Source organism: Coregonus lavaretus (assembly GCF_964263955.1).
Source record: "Coregonus lavaretus genome assembly, chromosome: 2".
NCBI classification, from domain to species: domain Eukaryota; kingdom Metazoa; phylum Chordata; class Actinopteri; order Salmoniformes; family Salmonidae; genus Coregonus; species Coregonus lavaretus.
The window spans coordinates 12663683-12689602 of NC_139989.1; the positions used below are offsets into that span (position 1 = coordinate 12663683).

A 25920-nucleotide genomic window follows, 5' to 3' on the forward strand; every position below is an offset into this window, starting at 1 on the left:
TTGTGGTCAGATGAGACCAAAACCGAGCTCTTTGGCATCAACTCAACTCGCCGTGTTTGGAGGAGGAGGAATGCTGCCTATGACCCCAAGAACACCATCCCCACCGTCAAACATGGAGGTGGAAACATTATGCTTTGGGGGTGTTTTTCTGCTAAGGGGACAGTACAACTTCACCGCATCAAAGGGCCGATGGACGGGGCCATGTACCATCAAATCTTGGGTGATAACCTCCTTCTCTCAGCCAGGGCATTGAAAATGGGTCGTGGATGGGTATTCCAGCATGACAATGACCCAAAACACACGGCCAAGGCAACAAAGGAGTGGCTCAAGAAGAAGCACATTAAGGTCCTGGAGTGGCCTAGCCAGTCTCCAGACCTTAATCCCATAGATAATCTGTGGAGGGAGCTGAAGGTTCGAGTTGCCAAACGTCAGCCTCGAAACCTTAATGACTTGGAGAAGATCTGCAAAGAGGAGTGGGACAAAATCCCTCCTGAGATGTGTGCAAACCTGGTGGCCAACTACAAGAAACGTGTGACCTCTGTGATTGCCAACAAGGTTTTTTTTCCTGTTTTGCAGAGGGGTCAAATACTTATTTCCCTCAATAAAATGCAAATCAATTTATTACATTTTTGACATGTGTTTTTCTGGATTTTTTTGTTGTTATTCTGTCTCTCACTGTTCAAATAAACCTACCATTAAAATTATAGACTGATCATGTCTTTGTCAGTGGGCAAACGTACAAAATCAGCAGGGGATCAGATACTTTTTTCCCTTCACTGTATGTCTAAAATACAAAGCGTTATGTTTGGGGCAAATCCAACACAACACATCACTGAGGGCCACTCTTCATATTTTCAAGCATGGTGGTGGCTGCATAATGTTATAGGTATGCTTCAATGGAGGCTGGTGGGAGAAGCTATAGGAGGACAGGCTCATTGTAATGGCTGGAATGGAATTAATAGAACGGTATCAAACTTCAAACATATGGAAACCACATGTTTGACTCAATTCCAATAATTCCATTCCAGCCATTACAATGAGCCTGTCCTCCTATAGCTCCTCCCACCAGCCTCCACTGGTATGCTTGTCATCGGCAAGGACTAGGGAGTTTTTTAGGATAACAAGAAACTGAATCGAGCTAAGCCCAGGCAGAATCCTAGAGGAAAACCTGGTTCGGACTGTTTTTCAACAGACACTGGGAGACAAATTCACCTTTCAGCAGGACAATAACCTAAAACACAATGCCAAATATACACTGGAGTTGCTTACCAAGACGCCATTGGATGTTCCTGAGTGGCCTAGTTACAGCTGACTTCAATCGGCTTGAGAATCTGAGGCAAGAATTGAAAATGGCTGTCTAGCAATGATCAACAATCAACTTGACAGAATTTGAATAATTTTTTTAAGAATGTGCAAATATTGTACAATCCAGGTGTGTAAAGCTCTTAGAGACTTACCCAGAAAGGCTCACATCTGTAATCGCTGCCAAAGGTGATTCTAACATGTATTGACTCAGGGGTGTGAATACTTATCTACATGAGATTAATGTATTTCATTTTCAATAATTTCTAAAAACATGTTTTCACTTTGTCATTATGGGGTATTGTGTGTAGATCGATTAATTTAAAAAAAATATGTAATCCATTTTGAATTCAGGCTGTAACACAACAAAATGTGGAATAAGTCAAAGGGTATGAATACTTTCCGAAGGCACTGTATCGTTCTAGATATGTTGACATTTGTGTGTCGAATAGCTGTTCATATGTGTAGCTGCTGTATGGGTTTTCCAGATAAAATGAGGATGCGCCTTTTGAATATTTATAACTCTTGTTAAAACAATAGCCCGGAAGTCATGAAAAATTCAGTTGTTAGCTGTGGCATGGCCTTAGTTGTTGGCTTTGCTTATCTCTTTGTTTTACGTGCTTGGTATAACACCATGTCCGAAATAAACACGTCACAATGTTTAGCAGGAAGTCCCTGTGGGTTTTACCTGGCCACCGCCCTGTGAATTGGTCAAAGACCTGTTATGCTAATTTGCTAGAATGTCTCAGTAATGATGTAGCATACTGAATATGGGAAGCCTATCAGCTTTAGTACTTTTCTGTTGTCATACTAGTTAGTCTTTATGCTACCACTATGTTAAATGTCTTACAACACTTTCTTGATTTATTGTCTTTCAACAGCAGCATGGAAATAATCAGCCAATCAGAGGAGGAGGAACACTATCGAGGACCAATCCGCCGACACAGAAGCCGCCTAGCCCGCCGCCCATAACAGGGCCGATATCGGGACGTGGCACTCTAGGGTAAGATGTCCTTTTTTTATTTTTATGAATGAATCACTTTTTATCTCAACTATTAATTGAGCCAACATGTTAGAAGGCAGGGCATTTGGAATCCTAGCCGGTGCACAAAGTTAGTCACGTCCTGATATTTTATATAAAGTAACAGTGTATCACTAAGCAGGCACTAATTCTGGGCTTTAGTCACTGCTGTGGAACATCCAGCTGAATAGATAAGTTGGATTTGAAATGGTCCTGTGCAGATTTTCACTGACTGTTACTGTATAGAGCATTTCAGTTTGTTGAGGCCATGGTCATTTAAAGGTTGTGGGAAAGGTTACTATGTTGTTGGTATGCTGTGCATGTACATTTACACGTGGGGTTGGGCGCCAATGTACATCGTGGCCAGGGGCGGACTGGGAACACACCGGTCCATTTTATTCCTTGAGGCCTCCACACCGGCCCATTTCTGTTTTTCCTTGAGGCCCCTATTATGAGCCAGATAAATATTATTTTGTGCAAAAACCCCAAGGTAGACAGGCCCACTGGGGCTAGAAATAGACCAGTCCATCTGGCATTTGCCAGGAATGCCAGATGTCCAATCCGCCCCTGATCGTGCATTGCATTCTATTGCATTCCAACTAAACTTTCACATTTTAGGAGGTAACTTCCTTTTATTAATAAAAAATGAAAAGCTGAAGTCAATAAGTATAAGTATTCAACCCCTTTGTTATGGCAAGCCTAAATAAGTGCAGGAGTAAAAATGTGCTTAAAGTCACATAAGTTGAATAGACTCACTCTGTGTGCAATAATAGTGTTTAACATGATTTGTGAATGACTACCTCATCTCTGTACCCCAACCATACAATTATCTGTAAGGTCCCTCAGTCTAATAGTGAATTTCAAACACACATTCAACCACAAATACCAGGGAGGTTTTCCAATGCCTCACAAAGAAGGGCACCTATTTGTTAGATAAACATTTCTAAAAAATGTTTTTAAAACGTACATGTAAAATTGAATGGACCCCTGATTCTCATGCATTATGATTCATTCTGGTCTTATTCTCCTTTTATCTCCTCCTTTCTGTCTTTGGTTGACTTTGACAGACGCAACACGCCCTATAAAACTCTAGAGCCGGTGAGACCGCCCACAGTGCCCAACGACTACATGACCAGCCCTGCTCGACTAGGCAGCCAGCACAGCCCTGGACGCACTGCATCGCTCAACCAGAGACAAAGAACCCACAGGTAACTAACATGCACACTAGGGAGGCAGGTAGCCTAGTGGTTAAGAGAGTTTGGCCAGTAACCGAAAGGTCGCTGGTTCGAATCCCTGATCCGACTAGGTGAAAAATCTGTCTGTGCCCTTGAGCAAGGCACTTAATTCTAATTGCTCCTGTAAGTCATTCTGGATAAGAGCGTCTGCTAAATGACAAAAATGTAAAAATGTGACGATACCAGTATCGCAATATATTTTTTTTACACGAAGCAGACCAAACTCTTTGGTCCTTTAAAACCTGCTGTATGTAAAATATTGTGTGCTATAGCTTGGAAAATAAATAATGTTTGTTTCCGACATTAGGGCTGTTTTCCTGAAGAAGTTAAATCCACTTTGTGTTTAATTGCCACGATACTAACCAGTATCACGGTACTGGTATCGTCCCGGCCCTAATGCACACGCACACGCACACACACGCACACAGACACACACCTGCATGCAGACAGATGGATAGACACACACACTATTGTGTTCTTCATTATTGTCCTACTCAACAGCTCTAAATGTCTCTCCCACAGCCTCTGTGTGCTAACATGGATATGACAAAAGGAACCCTCCCCAAATAATTTGTATCCCCTATGTCTTACAAATATTTATAATCTCTTCACTTTAGTTTATCAGTTTAATGTGCTTTCACACCTCCCTCTCCCAAATACTGTAAATCCAACATTCAACTGACAAGACCTGGAAGGCTTCAGACATTTGCGAATGAATGTTCCTCAAAGCCTGCGGTGTAAAGTGTCCTTCGAAATCCTAAGTCCTCTGTACATTTAGACCCCTGCCACGATTAGCTGAAATGTGTCAGTCAGAAAGCCACGCTGTGAGAGCTGAGATATGAGTTACGAGTGATTTTAAAGTTGCTTCATTAGTTAAGAAGGCTGTGCTGCTGACTGAAATGGTCATAAATATTACATCACTTTTCTTTTTTTCTCCTCTTCCTCTATCATTTTGGCACACGCTACTCCCGTTCCCTTACTTTGCTATTTTCTCTCCTCTTTGTTCTTTCTCTCTTTTGCTTGTTCCCACTCTCCCTCTCTCCCATTGAGTCATGGGAGAGTGCATCTTCAGCAGGTAGCCAGGTTTGCCCTGTTTTAGATGAGTAGATGTGGACGCAGGTGGTGCTGCATACTAAATTAGGAACCATCATTTGATATGGTTATAAAATGCTTTAGTCTCATTTGACATGTTATCACACATCAATACTGCAGGACAAATAGTTCACGAAATATCATACATATGTACAATAAATTGTGTTCAATACAACACACCAAGACTGCCAGTAAGACTGCTGCTTTTTGTCCTTGCCCGTCTATCAGCAACCAATGAAGGTCTTTCAAACCAGGTGATTTCACCTTAACTTTAATTGCTCAAACAATATCAGACTTTTACGGTTATGGAGGAGCATAAACTCAATCAACCTCGGTTAAGGGTTATGGAGCAGCAAAACAAACATACTGCAGCCTTCTAGGTTGGGAGTTGTGCACCACTGCAGTACATTCAAAAACCTGGATCCTTGTGTAATCTCATCCGAAGTGATATAGAGCAACCACTGGTGTACTCATCCTCTCCCTGACCTGGAACTGTTCAGACCCAGAGACAGACTGTGTGTTGCTGTTCTGTCCTATCTGCTCTCTTAATACTCCCACACACAGACACACACTCACTCACTCAGCTCATCAGTCTCTGCCATCTGTACCTGCCTGAGCCCTGATTCAATAAGTGTGTATGTGTGCGCCTGCATGGTGGGAGTCAAGCTTTCACCAACTCTGTGTTGTGGTGGTCTGATTTATATGAAATTTGATCACTAGCGATGTGGTTGGGCTAGAGACCGAAACGAGAGGCTGAGAGACAGACGAGCGTAGGATGGAACTAGAGATGGAGCACTATAGACGAGGGAGAGAGAGAAGATTGAGAAAGAGGTGATTTAATTTCAGCTACTGAAAGGGATGGCAAGACAGAACTAACAGTGAAAGGCAGACAGGCTGGGAGATGTGCATTCTTATCTCACATAAACCCCTCTATCTTCCCCTTTTCTCAGCCTCACTGGATTTCATAGTCATAGTAGACCCCTGACTCCTCCCCTCCCATCCTTCTAGGTGGAACTGAGCCCCTGTAATGTGATTCACGGTGACGGGACCCCCTGCTGCCAGCCCCCCCAAAGAAGCCCAGGCTAGACTGGCAGGGAAGGGTAGGGAGCAGGATCTGGGCCAGGGTTGAAGAGATGGAGGGATGGAGGGAGGAAGGTGGGTGGGGGGCGGGATTACTAGCCAGACCATTGATCTGACAGCCTCCAGGTCAGCTGCAGGGCAAGACAGGGCTTATCGGCTGGCTTTGACATAATGCATCTCCTATGGTATACACTGAGTGTACAAAACATTAAGGACACCCTTTCCATGACATAGACTGACCAGGTGAATCCAGGCGAAAGCTATGATCCCTTATTGATGTCACTTGTTGTGCGTGCAACTCAATATTAGGAAGGTGTCCTTAATGTTTTGTACTCACTGTAGATGTACTGTATTGACCACAATATATCTGCTGTATGTAATGTCAATCTGAAATTCTTGATAAATGTAAATATGTCCTCCAAACAGATTTTGATAAACGCAATATAAATGGTGTAGTAGTACTGAAGGGCTTTTTCATGGTATGATATTTTTTTTAAAGCTTTCTCTTTCCCTGTGACTGAACGGTTGCCGTGTAGAATTTTAAATAGGACATGGGCATACGTGCATACCGGCTGTCGCCTCTGCGGGTTGCCCTGAATACATTTTATATTCTCTCTCTCTTTCTCCCTTTCTCTCTCCCTCTCTCTCTCTCTCCCTCTCTCTAGTGGTAGCAGTGGGGGTAGTGGCAGCAGGGAGAACAGCGGGAGCAGCAGTATTGGCATTCCCATCGCTGTGCCTACGCCCTCCATTCCTAACTCTGGACCAGGTGAGCGGGAGTTAACTGTACTGTATAGGAACACGGGGTCAAGTATGCTGTGGATGTTGGAATCTTGATGTGTTATCTCTCCTAAGCCACCATCTTCTCTCGCTCGCTCACTCTCTCTCTCTCTCTCTCTGTGTGTCTACCTGTGTGTATGCATTGTGACTACACCAGAAACATTCATTCATAAACACATATACTACTCTCTCATTGAAAATCCATATCATGAAGTCAAGTGTGTACTAGCACAGACAGAAAATGCACAGAACACATACACTCACATCACACAAGGGGAAAATATAAACTAAGTGTAAATGAGTTGTGCTGCTGGAGGACTGAGTGAGTGAGAGGGGTTATTTAGAACAAAGCTAATCTTACCAGACAGACTGCTCATAAAGACCTATTGTGTTCTGAGATTCTCTCTCTCTCTCTCTCGCTGTGTAAACAGGCCATCCTGTATTAGGGTGGCTCAATGGTAAAGAGCATAGAAAACGACCGGTTGTTTTCTAGTTGGAAATGGAACATGGAGTTTAGAAGTGTGAGATGAGGTGTCCTTTTGGCCTGTTGAGGTAGAGCAAGGAGATGGAGAGAGAGAGAGGAGCTGGATATTAGTGACAGGATATCAGGCCAGCAAGACTAGAGTTGTCTGTAAGCCTGTCGCCATGGTAACCCTCAATCCATACTATATAACCACAGCAGTGTGTGTGTCTCTAACCTTCTCTTTCTTCCAAAGGGGTTGTTGTATGAAATATTAATGTGTTAATTGTATGTAAAAGTGTTGTAAAATGGTACCTAACACCAACATTGCCAACCAGCTTGAACCCCCAATCAGTCACTAACGGAGCGGTTCTGACGCACTTGTTTCAGTCCCGCCAATGTCCGCTCCCCCCGGAGCCCCTCCCCCACCCCCTCCTCCACTTCCTGGTCCTCAGGCTCCTCCACCTCCTCCTCTCCCGGGGCACAGCACGCCAGGGGCCCGAGTGGCTCCTGCAGTGATAGGTGAGCCCAAAGAACCACAAACCACTATACTGTACCGCCACCAATGGACAATCATCGAACCACCTCCTCTCTGGCTTTCCTGGCTGTCACTATGGGAGGGTGTACAGGTGTGAGAAAGTGCGCATGGTTTGTGTGTGTACCTCTTCCAGCCTGGTGTTTTAACCATGGGTCAATCCGGTGGTGGTGGTGGTGGTGGTGGTGGTGCTTGGGTTCTTGTTCTCTATCTGCATCCAGGTTATGTCCCAAATGGGACACAGCCCCAGACAGTGCACTGAAGAAGTCTCTAATGGAACAATGTTCTCTTCAGGCCCTAGGCCCCAGAAGCCAGTACGCATTCAATTTGGACATTTCCATGCAGCCCCCGGGCTATATTTGATTAAATTACCAACCCCTATTTACTTTGTTCAATTGATTTTACAAAGTTCAAAATGACCACACAGATATATTTACAAATCTTCCAAATGCCAGTTCCAAAACACTTTGATAAGGGAACAGGGAAGAGACTTCTTCTGAACAGGTGCTAATCAACCAATGACCAGCTGCATTGAAATTATGTATGTGTGGTTGATTTGACTCAATGTCTCGGGTCATAATATGAAGTCCGTTAAATCGGCTTGTATCTGTTCCATTGTGGTGGTGTGTGTCTTATGGGACTGTTGGGTTTTCCAAAGCAGTGTGTGAAGGGTTTGATTTGATTGATTGTCATAGCTTTAATGTACAGGGACTGTATGTATCAAGTGTCTCAGAGTAGGAGTGCTGATATAGGATCAGGTTAGCCTTTTTTTTATCATAATGAATAAGATTATATGGACAAAAGGGACCTGATCCCAGATCAGCACTCCTACTCCGAGATGCTTTGTGAATATGGACCTTCGTCTTCATGTATGGCTGTATGGGTTTTTGGATGTACTATCAATGTGCAATGTTACAGATTGTGTCTTATGTTTGAGTGATGTGACTGTCAGGGATGCAGCAATGTTACAACATGTCGTGACAACCAACATACCAATTATGACAACTGACATAACCCTGCTATGAGCCTGTGCTATCATTCAAGATGGCCGCTACAACAACAACAAACTGCTACAAATCGAGAAATAAACTATTTTTTCCTCAGGTCATCAAACAACAGTAGAATTGTGGGGTCCATACTTATTAACTCTTTCCTCAGGTCTAAACCATATGGTAACGGTTAGCTTTTCCCATTGGAAAACATGTCACAATTAGTCGGCTTGCTACCACAAGTCACTTATGGTTTATTTTCTTGTAACTGGGCGTAGAGACCAAGGGTCAGTCAAAGGGACATTCTGGACATGTTTTCATCTATATGTTTACTCCATGGCCTGTTCCCCTGAGTCCAAACTTGTTCCGGTTCCACCCATCAATATCTGAGAGGAGGGCTTCTCCAGAGAGCTACTGTGATCATTCTACACTCACACTCACATACACACTCACTCACCAGTATCTGAGAGGAGAGCTTCTCCAGAGAGCTACTGTTATCTGACCCAGTCAACAGGAAATATCCAACTAGAGGAAAACACATTCTACACACACACACACTTTCATATTTACTGCACACTCACTCATCCACACACACGCACTCCCTCATTGAAATATGTTTGACGACACAATCATGAAATATGTTTAACTGCTGTAGTAATATTTATTGTTGTGAAAATGCTGACGTGTGACAAATGGCAGGCTTCTAGAAAACCAAATGGATTGGTTGTAGTCGGTGTAAATTAAATCTATACTGAAATTTGAACACTGTGCCGCAAACCTTGTGTATGCTTAAAATGTGTGTACTTCTGAAAACTTCCTCATACCGTATAACTAAATCTACCTGTGACGTGTCTATCTAGTGCACATTTTTATATCATCCAAAAAGTCCTGCAATTTCATTTGAATAAGGCAAAGAACGTGTGTCACTGTGTAAATACTGCAATGCAGGTTCAATTGCATTGAGCCCAAAACCCATTTACAGTGGAGTGACAGAACGCCCCAGGGGAAGCCTAAGGAGCTATCCCCTTTTAACTGCCTCCTTCTAGCCTCAAATCATGTCTTCTATTCTCCCCTGCCTCTTTTACAAAACAAATGTACATTGGTGCACAAGTAATCATGATTATATCAAGCATGCTTTTAGGGTAGAGGTTTTGTGATTGTAGCCAATGATAGATGGAAGTAAACATTTTTGCACTAAAGGAACACATCCAGGCATAAATCAACAGTGGAGCACTCCTCATGACTCCTTTACATTATGACTTCTCCATCAGGATTGGCTGTGGTGTTGCCTGTCCCTCCCCCTTCCCTCTTCTGGGTCTCTGTGATTGGTGGTGATGCAGGTGGTTCAGTTGCTTTGGGGATCCAATGATTGCTCTGCCGATTTTGGGTCTACTCTGTTATTGGGTGTCGCTGATTCATTTGCTGGGTTCTCTCTCCCTCTTTCTGTCCTCCCCTTTGTAATTACCTCTCCCTTCCTCTCTCTGACTCTCCCTCCCCTCCTCTCTGACTCTCCCTCCCCTCCTCTCTGACTCTCCCTCCCCTCCTCTCTGACTCTCCCTCCCCTCCTCTATCCCTTTCTTTCTCTCTCTCTTTCTGTGGGTGTTTCTACTCCAGCGGTGACTCCCGGGCCTGGTCTGGGCCCCATCCCCATGTCCCAGTTCGGCACCATCTCAAGGCAGATCTCGCGGCACAACTCCACCACCTCCTCGGTCTCCATGGTTTCGGCCACGGGCACCTACCGCCGGGCGCCGTCCGTCACCTCCCAGTTCTCCCTGCAGCAGCAGCAGGCCCTACAGCTTCAACAACAGCAGCAGATACAGCAGCCGTACATTAACGGGGGCACCCCCGCCTACCCCCACAACTCAAGTAAGATGCTCACGTCCCCCCCCACCAACACCCGTCTATTAGACGGGAGATGGATAGTTTCCCCCATGAACTCCTAGCAAAGGGGAGATACACTATATCACTCTCTTAGAACAGGGTTCACTCCCCACTGTTGAGTTCTGCAATTCTCACTGGGTGCCACAGAAGCTGATTACATCACTGTGACTACATCAGTATGTCACCTAGCATGTCCCTCTGGTACACAAATACTACATGTACACAGGAAATGGAAACGATCAGATGTCTGTGTCGTCCACGTTCTAAACTGTGATAAGCTTTGCAGGCCAGCGTTGTTGGGTTTGTTGTTAAATGCCGGCAGTGGTGACGGTTACTTTGTCCTGAAGGGTAGTTTCTTCAAAGCAGTAGTATTAACTTGCCTCCTGTCTCAAAGTGCAGGTTAACGTATGTATTTCTCTCTGGTGAACGTCTTGTGCATTGACGAAGAATGCTTTCTTGTCCTCGGATTTTCCAGCTGATACAATCCAGGCAATCGATATACAGTGGCTTGCGAAAGTATTCACCCCCCTTGGCATTTTTCCTATTTTGTTGCCTTACAACCTGGAATTAAAATTGATTTTTGGGGGGGTTTGTGTCATTTGATTTACACAACATGCCTACCACTTTGAAGATGCAAAATATTTTCTTGTGAAACAAACAAGAAAGAAGACAAAAAAACAGAACTTCAGCATGCATAACTATTCACCACCTTTTGCAGCAATTACAGCTGCAAGTCTCTTGGGGTATGTCTCTATAAGCTTGGCACATCTAGCCACTGGGATTTTTGCCCATTCTTCAAGGCAAAACTGCTCCAGCTCCTTCAAGTTGGATGGGTTCCGCTGGTGTACAGCAATCTTAAAGTCATACCACAGATTCTCAATTGGATTGAGGTCTGGGCTTTGACTAGGCCATTCCAAGACATTTAAATGTTTCCCCTTGAACCACTCGTTTGTTGCTTTAGAAGTATGCTTAGTGTAATTGTCCTGCTGGAAGGTGAACCTCCGTCCCAGTCTCAAATCTCTGAAAGACTGAAACAGGTTTCCCTCAAGAATTTCCCTATATTTACCGCCATCCATCATTCCTTCAATTCTGACCAGTTTCCCAGTCCCTGCCGATGAAAAACATCCCCACAGCATGATGCTGCCACCACCATGCTCCACTGTGGGGATGGTGTTCTCGGGGTGATGAGAGGTGTTGGGTTTGCGCCAGACATAGCGTTTTCCTTGATGGCCAAAAAGCTCAATTTTAGTCTCATCTGACCAGAGTACCTTCTTCCATATGTTTGGGGAGTCTCCCACATGCCTTTTGGCAAACACCAAACGTGTTTGCTTATTTTTTTCTTTAAGCAATGGCTTTTTTCTGCCCACTCTTCCGTAAAGCCCAGCTCTGTGGAGTGTACAGCTTAAAGTGGTCCTATGGACAGATACTCCATTCTCCGCTGTGGAGCTTTGCAGCTCCTTCAGGTATCTTTGGACTCTTTGTTGCCTCTCTGATTAATGCCCTCCTTGCCTGGTCCGTGAGTTTTGGTGAGCGGCCCTCTCTTGGCAGGTTTGTTGTGGTGCCATATTCTTTCCATTTTTTAATAATGGCTTTAATGGTGCTCCGTGGGATGTTCAAAGTTTCGTATATTTTTTTTATAACCCAACCCTGATCTGTACTTCTCCACAACTTTGTCCCTGACCTGTTTGGAGAGCTCCTTGGTCTTCATGGTGCCACTTGCTTGGTGGTGCCCCTTGCTTAGTGGTGTTGCAGACTCTGGGGCCTTTCAGAACAGGTGTATATATACTGAGATAATGTGACAGATCATGTGACACTTAGATTGCACACAGGTGGACTTTATTTAACTAATTATGTGACTTCTGAAGGTAATTGGTTGCACCAGATCTTATTTAGGGGCTTCATAGTAAAGGGGGTGAATACATATGCACGCACCACTTTTCCGTTATTTATTTAGTATAATCTTTTGAAACATGTAATTTTTTTCACTTCACCAATTTGGACTATTTTGTGTATGTCCATTACATTAAATCCAAATAAGAATCCATTTAAATTACAGGTTGTAATGCAACAAAATAGGAAAAACGCCAAGGGGGATGAATACGTTTGCAAGGCACTGTATGCAAGGACTGCAGAGTCGCTGCTTTTTGGTCTCCGTTTAAGTACGATCTGAAGTTTTCTTAAATCACAATTTCTTAGTGTTTTCACAACTGTTTTAATATATTTTCCCTTTCTCCCCATTTCCCAAAATGTACTAGCCAGCTTCCACAAGGTGACTCCAGCTCAAGGTGTCCATTCAGCACAGTGTTTATTTTTAGTCATGTCCTGTACCCTTCAACACGAACTCAAGTGGGACGACACACACACACAGGCTTGGTGATGTGCAGGCGTACTGAACTCAATAATGTCATTAAGTCCTGGAAAAGCTAAAAGGATTTAGAATAAAATGTGAGAAACTCAAGCCGGCAGCAGCCACCTGTGCTGTTTTGAATTGAGATTCGACTCCTCTCTCTCATTCACTTGCCCTGTAAAAGACCGGCTGGCGTTAAATCTTCCTATCACAATGTTAACAGGCATCACAGTGTGCAGAGGTTTGTCATTTGGATGGTAAGATCCGTCAGCACTAAGAGGACACGGGTTGTGTCCCAAGTGGCTCCCTATTCCCCATAGGACTCTGGTCAAAAGTAGTGCACTTTATAGGGAATAGGTTGTCATTTGGGATGCACCCACATAATATAGGAGGAGGAAGACAGTGACATCATGAACCAGTGGCTGTTCCATAGCATGACCTCATGCAGCTGTCAATGAGACACTTCTCCAAGCATATGGGTGGAGTGTATGGAGGTGGCATCACATGCTTGGTTCAGTAAAGATCATGACTTGGGCATGGGGTTGACCTCAAAAGCCTATAGATCAAGAGCAAGCTTAAACCACCATTATCAGTAGCCTATTTGGGATGGCATTGAATGATTTTAATATTGCCCCAATCATGTCAAAAATGTCATAACATTCTTATTTGATTTCAGACAGAAACATCAAACTGTCACAAGATAAATGTAGGCAGTGTGGACATTTGCAACATGCTAAACACACACACACACTCTCTCTCTTCCACCTGAACTGCGTCCAAAATGGCACCCAATTCCTTATAAACTGATGTGACGAGTGCGTTGTCCCTGACGCTGACCTCTAAGGTTTACAGGTTATTTTAAGATGGTGGCACTCTTCACGCCACTGTTTGTGAATGTAACTCGGTTCATTGAGAGCCAGGGTTATTAGGGTTGCACACAGCACCTCTCTCTGGACGTGTGCCGACGCTACAATCATCTCATTCAGATTGTGATTAGGAGCAGGAAATAGCAACAACAATCAAACCTAATCCCTTTTTAATCCCTCAATCTGTACCACCACTGAATACCTGGGGAGATCTGGACTCAGTCTCTGGACTAAAAACCCCAAGCATAGACTCTGTTTCTATGCTTTGTCTCTTAGTACACATATTACACACATTTCCTTGTAGAAGTGCACAAAACTCATGACTAACCTTGCAACGTGCGTGTCTCTTAATTCTTGCAATGATAGTATTGACTTGGGTTGGGGTACTCTGTCTGTTTCACTTAATATTTAGGATAGCATTGACTTGGGTTGGGGTACTATGTCTGTTTCACTTAATATTTAGGATTGCATTCACTTGGGTTGGGGTACTCTGTCTGTTTCACTTAATATTTAGGATAGCATTGACTTGGGTTGGGGTACTATGTCTGTTTCACTTAATATTTAGGATTGCATTCACTTGGGTTGGGGTACTATGTCTGTTTCACTTAATATTTAGGATTGCATTCACTTGGGTTGGGGTACTATGTCTGTTTCACTTAATATTTAGGATTGCATTCACTTGGGTTGGGGTACTATGTCTGTTTCACTTAATATTTAGGATTGCATTCACTTGGGTTGGGGTACTATGTCTGTTTCACTTAATATTTAGGATTGCATTGACTTGGGTTGGGGTACTATGTCTGTTTCACTTAATATTTAGGATTGCATTCACTTGGGTTGGGGTACTATGTCTGTTTCACTTAATATTTAGGATTGCATTCACTTGGGTTGGGGTACTATGTCTGTTTCACTTAATATTTAGGATTGCATTCACTTGGGTTGGGGTACTATGTCTGTTTCACTTAATATTTAGGATTGCATTGACTTGGGTTGGGGTACTATGTCTGTTTCACTTAATATTTAGGATTGCATTGACTTGGGTTGGGGTACTATGTCTGTTTCACTTAATATTTAGGATTGCATTGACTTGGGTTGGGGTATTCTGTCTGTTCTGGGTGACTGATATCTGTACTCCTCTTTGTCCTCTCTGTCTACTTTATATCCTTGCTTTCTCTATTTTGTTTTGTGTGTGTGTGGCGGCTTCCAGTGTCTATTGCTCCACCTCCTCCCCCCATGCCCCAGCTGACTCCACAGATACCTCTGACAGGCTTTGTGGCCAGGGTGCAGGAGAACAGTAAGTCCTGAGGCCCAACACACGCTCTCCTTTTCCCCCTAGATCTAGAACGCCTCCATAGATCTAGAACACCCACATAGAGCTAGAACACCTCCATACATCTAGAACTAGATGTAGAACATCTCCATAGATCTAGAACTAGATGTAGAACATCTCCATAGATCTAGAACTAGATGTAGAACATCTCCATAGATCTAGAACTAGATGTAGAACACCTCCGTAGATCTAGAACACCTCCGTAGAACATCTCCATAGATCTAGAACTTGATGTAGAACACCTCCATACATCTAGAACTAGATGTAGAACATCTCCATAGATCTAGAACTAGATCTAGAACTAGATGTAGAACATCTCCATAGATCTAGAACTAGATGTAGAACACTTCCGTAGAACATCTCCATAGATTTAGAACTTGATGTAGAACACCTCCGTAGATCTAGAACACCTCCGTAGATCTAGAACTAGATGTAGAACACCTCTATCTGTCAATCACACGCAGCATGCCTTGTGCCTGTTCACTCATCTATCTGTTTGTCTGTCTTATGCTGGACACTAAACATCCTTAATATCATCATCCTCATTTATTGTCTGTGTTAATAAGTAGTGATCTCAGACAGACACATGCTTATTGCCATTGGCACCCATTGCTTTCTTCAGTGCTCCATTCCAGGATTATTCAGGAAAATGTACAATGGAATTGGCAGCTGAAATGGTATTTCCACAAAGTCCCATGTGTGAGATAAGGCATATGTTAAGTATAATTTCACTAAGAAATGCACTGTATGAGCGGAAGGACTAAACGTATGCACATTTATTGTGCGTGTGATCAACAGAGAAATAGTGTGCATGCTTTTATGTAACGCTAAAGAAGCTTAGCCTGCTATTGTTAGACAGATTTATGTCTGTGTTAAACAGATTTATGTTACTGTCAGAATTGAAATACCACAATTTTATTGGTGTTTCTTAAGAGTATGACGGCTTTAAAATTTGATTTGTTTTGAAATCACAGAAAAGCACTTTTCCCTGTAAATCATAATACATTTCCTTGGACTTGGGGTCATAAAATGGAGCAGGGTTGGCACTCTGGAACATGACTGATAGGAGGACAGGGTTCTCTGCTGCCCTCTATTGAAAGTAGTTGCAGCTCAGTGTGTGTGGGTATAGTACTGCATCCCTCTAAGATAGTCACAAGTAATCCTGCAACTTCTTTGTCGTGCTAACTGAGATGAATAATTCATGATATTTTACAACAAACACAAAAAGAGAATTCAAATGTTGTGGGAAGATGATGGAAATAGAATGTCCAAACAAGTTTACATTACATGCAGCATTGCCTTAGTGGCAAAGAACACTTGTAACCAAATTACATTTCTTAACAAGTGACTTGAACAAGTGACCTGGAGGAACAAAATAAGCATGCCAACAACTCGCTGTCATGCATTTGGTCGTTGACCGACTAACCATCGGTGTCTGGCATATACACACCCCTGCATGTTGCTCTGCCACGATTGCATGGTTTTGCATGGTTTTTCTGTACAGTTGGGCTTGGTTGCATGTGCAGCCCACATTTAATGTACTGTTTCCTTCCTCCCAGTTTCAGGCAGCGTTCCTAATCTAATTTCTCTCCCCCTCCTCTACTGCCGTTTGGCAGTTGCGGACACACCTACTCCGCCTCCCCCTCCTCCGCCGGATGACCTGCCCATGTTTGATGAGGCTCCTCCCCCTCCTCCACCCCCGCCAGTTGACTACGAGGAGGAAGAGGAAGCAGCTGTGGTGCACTACAGCGACCCTTATGCTGACGGAGACCCCCAGTGGGCACCCAAGAGCTACATAGAGAAAGGTGTGCCTCAGGGCTTAATACCGATACCACTCTACTTCACTGAATGCTGCTCTTCTTCTTCTTCTCCCTCCCTACCATACCCTTCACATTTATGTAATCTACACTGCACTATTCAACTACTTAAGCACTTTCATGCTTAATAGGTTCAAAGGGCAAACCCTTTCTAGAATAGGGAGAATCTCAATTGCATTTAGCGTCTGCCATTTAGCGTCTGCTAAATGGCATATTATTATTATTATTATTATTATTATTATTATTATTATTATTGATTCCTCACCTTGTTCTCAAAACCCATTGGATGAGAACGTCAGAGGGGCGGGACCTCTGACCACCTCATCCAATGGGTTTTGAGAAGGAGAGAGGACGTGAGGAATTAAGGGAATGCAATCGAGATTTCCCCTCACTGATGTTTTCCCCTCTTTCCTCCTCAGTGGTTGCCATCTACGACTACACGGCGGATAAAGACGATGAGCTGAGCTTCATGGAGGGAGCCATCATTTACATAATCAAGAAGAACGATGATGGCTGGTTCGAGGGCCTAAGCAGCGGAGTCACAGGCCTGTTCCCTGGCAACTACGTAGAGTCCATCATGCACTATGCCGACTGAAGGCACCCTACTACAGCGTATTGATTCAGTCATACCTAGGCTACCACAGAGACCAATTAAAACAGAAATCTGACCATACAAAGCTTAGAGAAGTGATTTTGGATATGACGGAATGTTCGTTCCCTTATACTGATTGCAAATAAATAAATACAAATATCTATTTACTTAGGTGTTATGGGTGGGTTGGGGGACATTATAAAGTATACAGAGAATGAATAGGATAAGGCTGCTGACGTGCTCACAAGGGCTGTGGTGTAAAGATGTTTTCAAAGACCAGGGTAACACTAGCTGAAGGACATTTCAAGTTTGATTATTCTCTGTTCTTCCTGTCTACATATGCGCAACATAACATCTGACCCAACTATTCATTAGTGTTTGTCTACATCTATTGACCTATACATGTTTCATGCGCTTATCTTAATTTCTTTGAGTGTATCAAGAGTATTATGCTATATGGAGAAAATGTCTGTCAGATGTCATGTAATGCATATGTAGGCATTATGGTGATCTTGTGTGTACACCTTTTAGTGGAAGTGTTACTACTGTTAATTGTATATAATGTGAGTAAGCTGCAGCCTGTTGGGTGTCTGTAGTGTAAATGCAGTTGTTAATCACAGTATCTCAAGCAGGCTACATACCACACATGCAAATGTCCAACAGAAGATTGTTTTATTTTCTATAATCAAGGTTCTCACAATCACAAGGCTGATCCATTTTGGATGTTGAATTCAAACTTAAATAGCTTTTTATGAATAACAAAACATTTTACTTGTATGTTTTATTTCAGTCATTCCTGAAATTAAGTCTGGACGTAAAAGCATGCTAAATTAAAAATGTATAACCTCTACGTTTAATGCCATTATGCTTCCATCATTTTGTTGTAATATTTACATTTTTTTGGATTTAATTATCTAGATATAAAAGGCATTTTTGGACTTGTTGATGTGATGGTCTTATTTTCTAAATGCTCTAATTTGTATTTAAACATTTGATATTACATTTACATGATTTCTTCCATCACTGAGTTCAATATCCATTTTAAGAAATGTCACAGTAATGTTTTACTAATCTGAACAAAATGAAATATCTGTAGGCATAAGTATCTAATGTAAACTATTATTCATGGGTTAAGATTGTAATTCATAGTGTTCGTGGGCTCAGTTTCCAAACTGTTTTGTCGTGATATTCATAAAACACTGCCATTTTACTATTCTGTAATAATGGAGACCAATATGACAACTCGGATACCTCCTCAGTCTTCACATGGCAACAATGATCAAAAGTCAAAATAGTTTCAGAATCGTAATTTTTAACCTGTTATGGTTTGGTTTCATAACTCAGGTCTGGATATCTTGATGCCAAGTTGTTTTTATTTTATTGTTCCAAATTGACCCTACCCACTTTGTCCATACTCATTTATAGTTGTAATTATCCCTTAGGAATGACATTTGACTATCGATTGCTTCATAAATTCAGGTAGGTGTTTATCAGTTTAAGGTTAAACTGCAAAATCGTAGACTTCAACAGTTTCTTCCTATATGATTGTCTTTCCTGTCCAGACTTGAAACAACATGGAAGTAACTGCGCTTGTCACAGTTGACCATTTCAGGATATAGCAGCTAATGCCTTGACACTTTGTCTGTTTGCTTTGTTATATTCAACATATACAAGTGTTCCAGCTCAATGGGTAGAAATATCAAAGCTTGTATCTCTGCCCTTAGTTTGTATATATATGTTCATTGAAAAATGTATGTACAGTCTTTTATAATAAACCATTCTCCTACGTACAACCTAGTGGCGTGGTAATTGGGAATGAAAACAAAGATAGAGGCTTGACTTAAAAAATAACTTTTAATTTGAGTACAGTCATTGTGGATGTTAAGGCCTTGGTTGTTAAAGGTCCCGAACAGTCAAAATCATTGTTTTTCATGAAATTTGGATGAAACCAGATCAAAGTAGGCCTACTAAAGTATGAAAAATGAATGTTGCTTCTACATTGATAAAGTTTGATCATGAAGTTACTGATCCTCTTCCCCATGTCAAACAATTGGATTCAGGTGGCAGGATTATTAAGGGCTTTTCGTGACATCACAAAAAGCCTAATTTGAATACACCAATGATAACATCTTATTCTCTTACCTAATTTAAATTGGTACCGCCTTGTAACCACCATCACAGAAGGCATGGTTTACATAGCTAGTCTACTGGTGCCAAAATGTGGCTGCAACGTGTCACAAAATATAATTAGAGGTTTCCCCTATTTAAGTGTCTGGTGTTAGCTAGTAACTGGCTAGTTATGTCTTTAGCAAGCATGGAACAAAAGCAGGGGATGGGTTGCCCAAAACTCAGACACAGTGGTCATGTCATTACATCAAAACACATGCCAAATGAAAAATTCCAATAACTTCTTGACATCATTGATATGAACATTCTCACAGTACAAAACATTATGACCACCTGCTCTTTCCATGACAAACTGACCAGGTGAAAGCTATGATCCCTTATTGATGTCACCTGTTAAATCCACTTCAAATCAGTGTAGATGAAGGGGAGGAGACAAGATAAAGAAGGATTTTTAAGTCTTGAGTCAAGGATTGTGTATGTGTGCCATTCAGAGGGTGAATGGTCAAGACAAAAGACTTGTGTGTCAAGAACTGCAACGCTGCTGGGTTTTTCACAACAGTTTCCCGTGTGTATCGAGAATGGTCCACCACCCAAAGGACATCCAGTCAACTTGACACCACTGTGGGAAGCATTGGAGTCAACATGGGCCAGCATCCCTGTGGAACTCTTGACACCTTGTTGAGTCCACAAATTGAGGCTGTTCTGAGGGCAAAAGGGGGTGCAACTCAATATTAGGAAGGTGTTCCTAATGTTTTGTACACAGTGTATATACATAAAAAATAAATATCCAGACCTCACTAAGGTTTCAACTGAAATTGTCCAAGGTGAACCAGCTAGCTAGCGTGATAAACAGTGCTGACAATTCCATTTGGGCTAGCCTGCTAAATTATATAGCCAACATTGTCTATATTGATGCTGTTACAATAACCAAACAGGATAAACAAATAATTTGTGAAACCATGATTTGATGTATGATAGGATTGGATGTTGCATGCAATTTCAATGTTGTTTGAGTTGCTTAGTGTATCAGCAAGTTTGCTGTAACACTGTGTCCATGTTGCTTGATATTGGCGTTTTCCAAGAACCGGCAGTCAAGGTGAGCTCCCCGCCCACACAGCCTACTAGCTCCCCACCCAATGAGTCGGTCTTTTCAGACTTCCTGGTAGTTTGAAATGAGAGAAAACAATGCTTAAAGTTTAAGAAAAATATTTTATCAGGTAAAAATATTATGGGTGATGTTTTAGTCACTCAAAAGGCTACGTTACATGGGAATCAGAATGACTGGTCGGGACCTTTAAGCACTTGTGACAGGAAGTACCTACAATATAACATTCTCCAATTGATACGAGTCACCATGACAAACATTTGACATTTGGCCGTTACGGTGCGGACTGATCTTCGAGCAACGTCTTAATACAGATTCACACACACATAATGATACTCCATCTTGACTCATCATGGAATTACAATGATTCTGCAGGGTCCATTCCAGCCCAAGCCTTGCGTGTAATAACTGCCTTTGATGACAATACAGTCTGCCAGTTGGAGGTAGGGCGGTGGCTGCATTTACAGTACTGTATACAGTGAAAATCATGTAAATCAGCGATTTTCAACAATGATCCTGGAGGGTCCCTGTGCAAACAGTTCTGTGTTCAATCCTCATTGATGTGCTATTTGAACGCTTTGTTGAAGTTCAATTGAAGAATAGGTGGGGGTTGGTTCAGAAACCTGTAGAGAAAGGGGTCCTACAGAACTGGCATTGAAAACCACTGGTGTCAATAACATATCACTCTGTTCTGTGAGCCCCTAAGGGTTTTCCAGAGGGGAGAAAGAAGCCATGGGTAATGTGAAGCAGTGCATCTCAGAAGTCAGTCCTGAAGAACCTGTATATGCACCGTTTAGTTCCACCTTTAACTTAGTTATGTACAAAAACCTGCATAAACAGTGCTCCATCAGGACCCACTGGGAATATCACAGATGTAACATTAACCATCTTCCCCCTCCTCATCCCGGCATCTAACCTTCCATGGAGGCCCTTCCACAGGACAGGTAGCTGCCTGAAGTGAAGCTTGGGGGTGGGGGCTCACTTGTCGCGGGTGAGGACCATCTCGGTGAGCCTGATGAGGGCGTCCCGTTCCGGGGAGGGCCTAAGCAGGCTGATCTGCCGGATGGCCTCCTGGCAGTAGCGCTGGGCCAGGTAGTTGGTCTGATCCACACCATCACTCTGAGGGAAGGAGAAACCAGGCGGGTGTATTTTATAAACTTATTTTATAAAGCCCTTTTTACAAGCCCTTTTTACATTTTTACAGCAGTTGTCACAAAGTGCTTTACAGACACCCAGCCTAAAACACCAAAGAGCAAACAATGCAAAGGCAGGCTACATAATCATAAGACCAATAGTATTTTTAGATTGTGTTTTTATACACGCAATTCTCACAAAGGTAGAAATGTGTCCGTCCATCTTCATCAACAGCCTTACCTCCAGGACATACTGCCAGGCCCGATCCACGTCTCCACTGGTGCTGAACCTCCTCATGATCATAGCATGCAGCTCAGGAAACTAAAGAGGAAACGGTAAAATACACTGTCACAGACTACGCAATTAGGCATATTATATACATATATAGACTAATCAGTCACTGTGATTCAATCTAGAAATAGCAATGTTGGACAGTAACCAGAAGAGTTATTAATTTCCCATATGGGAAGCTAAATGTTGACTGTTCAACTTTTTCCTTCAATAAATGGAAGATGTGCACAATAACACACCTGTTGACAGGCAAACAGGACTGGTCCGGTGGCCAGGCCCAGCTTAAGGTCTGTAGCCGAAGGCTTTCCTAGCTGGCTGGCACATGCTGTGAAGTCCAGCACATCATCCACCAGCTAGGACACACAGAATTAACATTAAGTCAACTTCAAAAACTTACACATTTCATTCTTAAATTCATTTATAAAATAAATATAAAATAAATAAGAATATTATACGACACCCATTCAAGAGGCAAAAGCAAATTTTTGAAATGTACCTGAAAGGCAATGCCTACGTTCCTGCCGTACTGAAAGGCTATTTCATGTACCTCTGGATCCGAGTTCACCAGAATAGACACCTTGAATGGAAAATGACAACCAGTCAACACAGACCTTTTCAGTTCTGCCCTAAGACTTCCTGGAAGTCTGTTATTGTTGTCGAGATAGAACGTACATACTGCTTTACAACTGTTCGCAATAAGACTGGCAGTCTTCTTGAAGTTCTTCTCGAGGTAGTGCTTAAATCTCTCATTCTCGTTTTCCTTGGAGCCCAGCTGCATGAATTCCCCTGGAACATCAACAAATATATTAGTGTGAACAGAGATAGCATTTCCTATACGCTTTGGTAATCTTGAACGTTGATTCCTCATTTCCCCTTACAGAATCAGAAGCGTTGCATTACAACAATCTTGACTGTAAAAGGGCAGGTAATGGTGATAAGCAAACTGAAAACTCAAAGTGTAGTTCTGTTAAAGTGTACAGTAACTGAAACAGCCAAGGTAACAGATAAAAATCAACTGTTTAAACTGTAACGGACTGCATTTCTTGTGCAATGCAACAATGATATTGCGCAACTTACTGTTGCATGGGTCCTTACCTCGCACCAGATCCTCTATGACCTGAGACAGCACTGACACCACCGTGTTGTTGCCGATACGGGCCAGAGCCATGGAGGCTGCCGAGAGGATGAAGTCTCCAGCTAAAATGGCCTGGGAGAGTATATAGAACACATGATTAACAAAACCATATGATCTTACAACTAGTAAGGGTGTATTAGTTTGTCATAAGATACATTACAGAAAGGTGTTAGTCTGGCACCTTTTCAAGATAACTGGGGTCATTTCATATGACAATTTTCCTCAATAACATGAACTGCATATATTGTTGTTGAGTAGCGTGTATATGACAACATGACTGGCTACTGCTAACAGACAACCCTAGTTCGGAGGACTCGGGTCACCTTTCGCTCCCCCCACACTTCATTGATGGTAGTCTTCCCCCTCCGCTTGTCCGAGCCGTCGATGACATCATCGTGGACCAGGCTGGCAGTGTGGATCATTTCAGAGATCATAGCTATGGACCGCTGGCCTGGGAGCAGATCTCTACACAGACAGACAGAGAACTACATAGTCAGACCTTGCTCACACATATTGGTTCAATCGACAATCACTGATATGGGCAGCCTGAATGAATCATTTTATGAAATGGTTATTGCAATGGAATAGCATGTGCATGATTCATTTAGACTGTAATAGCCTACAGCCATCTCCGGCAATGAAGTCATAAACAGCAATCAAAGGGTACAGCCTATCTTACCTTTCTAAAATGTGTATTCTCCCCAGTCACTTGTGACAAGTTGTTCCTGGTGTGTGTGCTAGATAGATGCATTTAATTAGCATAGTTTCTCACCCAAGTCTGCCTCTTGTACACCATAAGGCTACATACATTACTACCAAGTATGTATGTACCTAGTTCACATACTACCTACCGAGTTCACTGCACTATACCCAGGATAGTATCTTACCCATCTCTGTTGCTGTGAATATTGCAGGCCCGGGCCATCAGCACCACTATCATGGGTCGGAAGGCCTTGCCCCTCCCGTCAAAGTAGTAGTCACATAAGGACTTCAGCTCTGATTTGGACACAAAAAGCTCCTGTGAAGAACAGAAAAGACACCTTTATTGGGGTTAAGTAACTTTAATATCAGTAACAGTAGTCTGAACTGTGCATATAAGCTATATGAGACAAAGTAAGACGCGCATGACACTGTAGCCATGCTACATGACGACAAAGTCACATGACTTACCTTTTTAATATCATCATACAAATGATTCAAGTCTTTTTGGGCTAGTGTGAACGGGTCCTTCAACTTGGCATCACTGTGTATCCTTTTGCAGCAGCAAGGCTTTGGTGTGGGGTAAAGCAACCTTGATTTGTGCCTACTGGAAAATAAATATGCACACATAAATATAACAATTACTGCATCCATATATCATATCTCTCTATCTATATAAATTACTGCATATGATATTTCAATCTCAGACTCACCTTGTCAGAATATAGTTGCCTTTTGAGGTTGTGTGTACAGGCCTGGAAGACATCCCCTGAAAGAAATCAATGTCACAAATGAATAACCTGAGCACAACAACTTGAGCACATGTAGCCAAACCTTTAGTCAGGCGAGCATTTGACAACTTTTACTCAGGTTACTGAAGGACATAATGTTATGAGGTAGCCTAGTTGAGGTTATTCTAGGCTATGAACCACATACACTTGACCAAGCAATGTAGGCTACCCACTGACAGTTCTGTCTAGTAATAACATGGTAGGGTTGGGAGATATTTGGGGAGACCTCTTCTATGATAAGTTACTCCAAATATTGCGATATCCTATATAATCGTTTTGTGCCGTTAATGACTAGATGATTCCAGACTTTATAATATCGTAAATATGCAAAAAAAATTGAATAAACATATTTGATACAGCCTAACTGATCAAACTGCACAGTTTTGATTTGTAAAGTTCAAATAGAGCAGGGGTATTCAACTCTTACCCTACAAGGTCCGGAGCCTGCTGGTTCTCTGTTCTACCTGATAATTAATTCCACCCACCTGGTGTTCCAGGTCTAAATCAGTCCCTGATTAGAGGGGAACAATGAAAAAACGAAGTGGCACTTGCTTAGTTTGAGGGGAATAGAGTATGGTATTGCACATCACGACATATCGTCAATGTCAAATATCATATTATTAAATGTAATCATATATCTGCCCAACCCTATAACCTAGTGTCCCTTCTGAACTAAAAGGGTTAAGTCAGTGAGATAAATCAAGTGCAAGGCTTAGTACAGTGTAGCCCTGCAATGACATGAATTGTCTTGACCTTTAGCTAAACTGAGACTGCAGAACAAACCAGCAAGATGTATGGTATGGCTAGCTAGAACTCCAAACCATCTTGTCAAATAGCAACAATCTTTGTTGTAACTATACCCACAAAACCAATGTCCTTCATAAAATATAGATGTTTTTTGTTCGCTACTACAACTGGAATAAACTGGACTAAATCCCAATATAGCTACACCAGGCAAGCTATAGCTCATTCAATAAGATAAGATCAGCTTGCAGATTCCATGTTAAATACCGGTTGACCTTCCTCGGGTTGACAGCACGCCCGCCCGGCGAAATATTGGCACTGACACGCGCGCACGATATCTACCTCATATCCCGAGCAAGCGACGGCCCCCGTTCCTCGGAGAGACGAGGCAGCAAACGTAGCAGACCTTCCATTAAAACCGCATATGGTTTCTAGTACACGTGTACTCGTAGCGCCTGTAGTCCACCTCCAACAGAGCCTCCACGGTATCGCCATGTTCCACCACACATCCCTGGAAAATATTATACAACGTGACGCCGGAAGCGGAAGAACGCAAATTACGTTGGTTGA

At 42.5% G+C, this 25920-nt stretch overlaps 2 protein-coding genes across 13 annotated transcripts in view; one reads left to right on the top strand and one right to left on the bottom strand.

Moving 5' to 3' along the window:
• abi1a (abl-interactor 1a) overlaps nt 1–18262 on the top strand; it is an 89561-nt gene extending 71299 nt beyond the window's left edge. The window contains exons 4-11 of one of the 8 annotated variants that reach the window (XM_084184243.1): nt 2184–2305; nt 3391–3531; nt 6396–6496; nt 7358–7489; nt 10106–10357; nt 14793–14879; nt 16532–16720; nt 17152–18262. In XM_084184243.1, the coding sequence (XP_084040369.1) occupies nt 2184–2305; nt 3391–3531; nt 6396–6496; nt 7358–7489; nt 10106–10357; nt 14793–14879; nt 16532–16720; nt 17152–17327 (1200 nt within the window). In that variant the 3' untranslated portion in view covers nt 17328–18262. The remainder of the gene's footprint in view (nt 1–2183; nt 2306–3390; nt 3532–6395; nt 6497–7357; nt 7490–10105; nt 10358–14792; nt 14880–16531; nt 16721–17151) is intronic. The other 7 variants (XM_084184244.1, XM_084184250.1, XM_084184245.1 and 4 more) reach the window with 7 other exon arrangements.
• Nucleotides 18263–19159: 897 nt separating this feature from the next.
• LOC311147553 (all trans-polyprenyl-diphosphate synthase PDSS1-like) lies at nt 19160–25871 on the bottom strand (the record flags this gene model as incomplete). Of its 5 annotated transcripts, XR_014614806.1 has the most annotated exons (12): nt 19160–20610; nt 21473–21675; nt 21931–22011; nt 22221–22334; nt 22478–22558; nt 22658–22767; nt 23077–23188; nt 23440–23581; nt 24004–24134; nt 24287–24422; nt 24529–24584; nt 25693–25845. XR_014614806.1 is itself a non-coding variant. In XM_084184301.1 (11 exons), 11 exons carry the CDS (start codon nt 25843–25845, stop codon nt 21535–21537), a joined length of 1257 nt encoding a protein of 418 aa, XP_084040427.1. In that variant the 3' UTR covers nt 20644–21534. The 5 variants fall into 5 exon arrangements, 4 of the variants coding, with proteins under 4 accessions (XP_084040427.1, XP_084040428.1, XP_084040430.1 ...); XM_084184301.1 differs by lacking the exon at nt 19160–20610 and having other exon boundaries at nt 20644–21675; nt 25693–25871; XM_084184302.1 differs by lacking the exon at nt 19160–20610 and having other exon boundaries at nt 20644–21675; nt 24287–24419.
• Between the last annotated feature and the right edge of the window lie 49 nt (nt 25872–25920).